At 54.4% G+C, this 5,155-nt stretch overlaps 2 protein-coding genes across 2 annotated transcripts; one reads left to right on the forward strand and one right to left on the reverse strand.

The window, feature by feature from the left end:
* Positions 1-471: 471 nt before the first annotated feature.
* On the reverse strand, positions 472-1,158 carry LOC122384824 (histone H3.v1-like). The gene has a single exon (XM_043372599.1). The coding sequence runs from the start codon at positions 1,156-1,158 to the stop codon at positions 472-474; it is 687 nt and encodes a 228-aa protein (XP_043228534.1).
* Positions 1,159-1,228: 70 nt separating this feature from the next.
* On the forward strand, positions 1,229-4,151 carry LOC122384803 (peroxisomal membrane protein PEX16-like). The gene is given in 5 exon segments (XM_043372546.1): positions 1,229-1,232; positions 1,480-1,562; positions 1,565-1,728; positions 1,924-2,096; positions 2,574-4,151. Coding segments are annotated over 5 exon segments (870 nt in total). The 3' UTR covers positions 3,020-4,151.
* The last annotated feature ends 1,004 nt before the right edge of the window (positions 4,152-5,155 follow it).

Below are 5,155 nucleotides of genomic sequence, written 5' to 3' on the forward strand. Positions count from 1 at the left end.
GGGTGCATCATCCTTTTTCCAGCCTTCTTGGTATTTGAAGAAACATCTTACTCACCATTCAGTAGTCCTTTACATATCACTGGTTTATGGTTTTCTCTACAAGAAATTACAGTCAATCATTTACTCTTAGATTCCTTTCAGTTTATGATCTTGTGCTGGATGGATAGTGACTGGTAGCTTCCTTTTAGTTTGTGATCTTGTGCTGGCTGGGGAGTGACTGGTTTGGAGAACGTGTATTCAGCCATTTGATAATTAGTGCAGGCGATGTGGAAATGCAGCCAGTGATAGTCCCTTGGACAACACCTTGGTCTGTGCTCGGCCAATGACAGCGGTGACATCCTGAGCACAGTGACGTGACAATTCCGGCAGCACTGCTGTCGCAGTGGCAGTTTCACTGTCACATTAGTGTCACCACCACTGTCACAGCAGTATCAAGAGCGGTATTTCAGCCTTTGAGTGCCTACATCGCGGTCAGGGCAATGGCGGCATCCTGAAGATCTGGACGCGCTCCTGCTGGTGCCATCGGTCTCGGTCCAGCTGGCCTACCAGCCACGGCTTCAGGTCGGCGCGGTGGTGGCGGCGCCGACGCCGCAGCGGCGCCTCCATACTACCCGTCGGAGGAATCTCCGCCTCCAGGAGTTCCGCCGGACTCGGAGTGCGGCCCGCCGCCACGGGCTCGGTCTCAGGACTCGGCTCCTCTGGACTCTCCTCGACAACCTCCTCAGGGCTCTCTTCCTGCTCTTGCTGCGGAGTTTCCACCAGTTCTTCCTCCGGACTCTCCTCTTGGTTCTCCTCGGGGTTCTCATCGAGAGGCTCCTCCGTGGCTTCATCCACTGCCTCCGGCGGAATGGTGGGGACCGTCTGCCTGACTGTCCCGGTGCTTCCTCCCAGGGTGTTCTCTGGTGCAGGTGACACGGCTTGTGTTGGTACTCTGCCGGTACCGGCTGGCGGCGCTGGTGATGTTCCGTTCCCACTCGCAGACTTGTGCGCACGAGTCGGCGGCGGCGGGTTCGGTATGTCTTGTGGCCGTACGTTGTGTATGGCTCGTTTCATGATGAAGAGGCTGGCGAAGAGCACAGTGGAGACGCCGAGCAGGGTCAGAACGGGCGACGTCATGTTGCCCCGGCGCCGCTCGCTGGCTTTCATAGAGCGAGCCATGGTGGCGGTCTCTGGGAAGTGGAAGATCCGGGATTTAGAGGGATGAGGTGTTACGAAGAGTTACTTGTTGATGCGTCAGTATTTCTTTTGTTCACCTGCGACTGGTCTTGATTTTCATATTAACATCCGGCCTATGCACGGGATAATTTGCCCTCGAGACTTCTGCCTTTGTGATCACATTCATTCATGTCATCAACACGCGACATTTGACGCTGAAATAACCAAGAAATGACTATCTTAATCTCGCGCAGACGTCTCTCCATTCCTTATATACTTTACCGAAACACATGCATATACTAAATACGCTCTCTTACCCCGCAGGTCGGACCGAGTCGCGCGTCTCGGCCGTCTCGGAGCTGGTGTACGCCGTCTCGCGGCTGCTCTCACTGGCCAACCGGCTGCTGTGAGCTCCCCCTCTGGCCAGCCGCGGCTGCCCGAGGTGGCCGGCCGGCGGCTGCGCGCCTGGCTGGCCCTCACGGAGTACGTGGAGGTGTTTCTGGAGCTGGCGGCCGGCCAGCTGCTCGGACCGACAGGACGCTGGGCCGTCATCGCTGCAGTGCAGATCGCAAAGTGAGTTGGGGGAGGCTTCGGGTGGTAATTGGGGCGGGAGCTGAGCCTTGTACGAAGTTGCGAGCGTCAGGAAATTGTGTTTTGTTTTCTCGTTTGAAAAGTTACGGTTTATTATTTTTCGGTTACCTGCCACCAGTGTTGTTTATTTGACCACAGCTGTTCAGGGACGCTGACCACCGCGTCTGTTTATTCCAGGGCGCTGATGCGGCTGGCGCTCGTCTACTGGCACCGCTGTGGCATGCTGACGTCACCGCCGATCGTGGCCGAACAGTCGGCAACGTGCGGCGCCGCCTCGTCCAGCGACCCGTCCGCTGACGAGGTGCTCGTCTTGCCCAGCACCGGCCGCCGCGTGCGCAGCCTCACCACAGGTGGGTCGCCCATAGGTGACGCTGCGAACTATGTTAAGTAGTTTGAGGGATGCATCGACCATGAAAATGGCGAATGGAAGCTTTTTGTCATTTCGGCTATAGGACCGTGATGTATTGAAATATACATAATATCAAATGCGTTTGTAACACAATTAAAAGGATACTGAATTGTATTGAAAGTAATGTTTATGGATCCAGGAATAGAACTGTTTATTTCCACTTCGATCACAGACGCTAGTGTTTGCTCGGTATACAGAGGTGTTGGGTATGTTTTGGTATAGGCTGCTCGTCCCCCCTCTCCCTATTGCGCAATTCGTTGCGAAATGCATCCTGATCTCCATGGCAGATATGGAGCGTGCCATGCGATTGTTCTCTGTGTGATCCTCAGTTGTAATACCGCACTGAGTCAGTTGTAATACCGCTCTTAGTCGCATAGCTCCAGTTCTGTACCTCACGGCCTCCCCGCCGTGCCCACAGTGGCGTCCCCGGCGCGGCGGGCGTGGGGCGTGCCGCGGCCGCCTTCCCCGCTGGGTATCGTACCCCGCCATCTGACCGCCCGCCGGCGCGCCGCCGAGACGCTGTTCATCTGCCGGCCGCTGCTGCAGCTGGCGTCGGCCGGCGCGCGCGGCGCCGACAGCTGGCCCGCCTGGCTGCTGCCGCTGGTTGCCGACATCGCCAGCCAGCAGCTGCACGAGGACCCGGCCCAGCCGCTCACCCACTCGGAGCGGGCCGAGCTCTACTCGCGCCGGCTGCAGCTGCTGCTCTACCTGCTGCGCTCGCCGTTCTACGAGCGCCACACACGCGACCGGCTGGTGGCCGTGCTGGCGGCGCTGGCTCGACACATGCCGCTGGGCCGCTACCTGGCGCAGCCGCTGCTCGATTATCTGCCGGCCTGGCAGCGAGTCTACTTCTACGTGTGGTGAGAGGGACGCGAGAGGTGCCGGAAGGGGGAGAGATGGTCCGAGCTTCGGGGTGACTGAGGTGCCGGAGATCGGATGGAGACAGTTTAGAGGAACGATTTTTGGTGAGCTGGATGCAAGATATGGCACCTTTGGCAGTCGGGCATTTAGAGGCTTTGCAAGCAGAAGTGACAGGGTATGTCTAGCGTTATGGTTACGTGGTCCAAAACAACCATTAGTGTAATGAATTTGCACTCAGAGTTGCGCGATGTGTATTACTCACGCATCACAGGCTAGCTAAAGGTGTGGTATGCTGCTTTTGAAGCTATGTTGAAATTTCCGACCTTTATCACTGCTAGTAGTTTGAGAATGTGATTAATCTCACAAATAACTATGTCGGATACTCTACTGTCGAAGCTAGACATAGTTTGAGGCTATATCACTAACTAACTAGCTTTAGAATGGGATGTTAGTATGAACACTTGTTACTACACTTGAACACTTGTACAATGCTATCTCTACCCGCAATGTAGAAAGATCCAAAGTCGTCGAGCTTTGTTTTGTCCGTTGCTTGATAAACATTTGTTGTACCCAGTTCGTCGCAAGGCAGATGAGTTCACATTCCGATTTTGGTGGAATCATATACTGCACATTAATCGAGATTCAGTTGACGTTTTGTTGGCATATAATCGTGATTAGTGGTTGTTTGTTAAATGTTTTGTTGTCAGGCTGTGTGTAATGTTCGTTGTGAAGCGTCCTCACTCTGTATTGTTTTCTGGGTCTCGTGTCAGCGTTTGTACTCATGTACGTGAAAGAAATGTTCTGGGGCTGTGTTCGCATGCGTCAGGTATGGTTTTGTATGTCATTACTGTGTGGTGATTGTATTGGACAGTGAACACATGCACAAATGTTGAAACGCTACGTGGCCTAGTGGACCGTCGTTGCAGCTGATGGTGTAATTAGCATTTCGACTCGGCTGCACCTGAGTGATGTTGCGTGGTTTCATGTTGTACATATGGGCCATTTCGTACCGTATTGTTTACGATATTGAGGGGTGTGATGGGCCGTGTCGACCTTTGGGATGTCAGGTCACCCTTTTATGGCGATTATAAGCACATGATTTTAGACCGATAAATATATGCTGCGATCTTCACTCGTTGATGTTTGACGCTGTCGCGAAATGTAGAGACCTTAATGTTGCTAAAACGATACAAGCCATATTCCAGCCGAATGAGTCAGTTGCTCGCCAGTCTCATTTTGCCTAGCACCTAGCGACGCAACTATGTTTGTATGAATATAGTTCGCTCATAACCATGACTAATAACTTTATCCCAATAGCTGATGCTTGACCTCTCCGTCGTGAAATGTTATTCCGCAATCGCAAGTGTTACTCTTTCGCTGTCCCGTCCCTCACCTCACCGACTGAGCCTAGTGCCCCCGCGGTTCTGTGTCTGAGTCCGGACGGGGTGGGGAGGAGAACGGTCGCAGTGTCGTGTCGCGTGGAGGGATGGGGGGGGGGGGGGGTCACCGTCGGCTGTCTGGAAGTCTCGCTCGTGTGTGGCGTGCGGCGAGGACGGCAGACCCGGGTAAACTGCGGATGACGGAGGGTGACGGTGGACTGAGGCTGATCGCTGGCGGCAGAGAGCGGTGGTGGCTACAGATTTACAGCAGAACGGCTCCTTGGCACACTACGAGCGGTGAGTGGATACCATGATGAGGGCAGGTGGGGTGATTGTTGTTCGTTTCCGATGTTGTTTCTGGAAAATAAAGTGCTGTATTCATTCAATCGTTTCCAGACAATGCATGCAATGTTTTCCAGTCTTCGTATAGTTCTAACTGCTATTGGTCGATTTGAAGTGTACCCGAAGTCTTAGTTCTAGGGCACGAATGTGCTTTTTGGACCGACGGCCAAACTTTCCTCGTGTTGGTTTTCTCGATCGTCGGTCATTGTCCTCGATAGTCGTCGGCGGCGATTTTACCGACGGAGTGTTCAGACGGCATGGGTCGTGATCGACCACGCCGCCCGTGACGGGGAGGGGTGAGGGTGGTGGGTGGTGGGCCCGCCATAGCGACACACATCTAATCGATCCCGCTGCGCCTGCCGTCCGCCGGTCAGCTGACCCGGGGTCGTGACGCTCTGTGACGCGTGACGGTGTGACG

The sequence above is a fragment of the Amphibalanus amphitrite genome, unplaced genomic scaffold (genome assembly GCF_019059575.1).
Source record: "Amphibalanus amphitrite isolate SeventyFive unplaced genomic scaffold, NRLGWU_Aamphi_draft 000199F_arrow, whole genome shotgun sequence".
Lineage (NCBI taxonomy): Eukaryota > Metazoa > Arthropoda > Thecostraca > Balanomorpha > Balanidae > Amphibalanus > Amphibalanus amphitrite.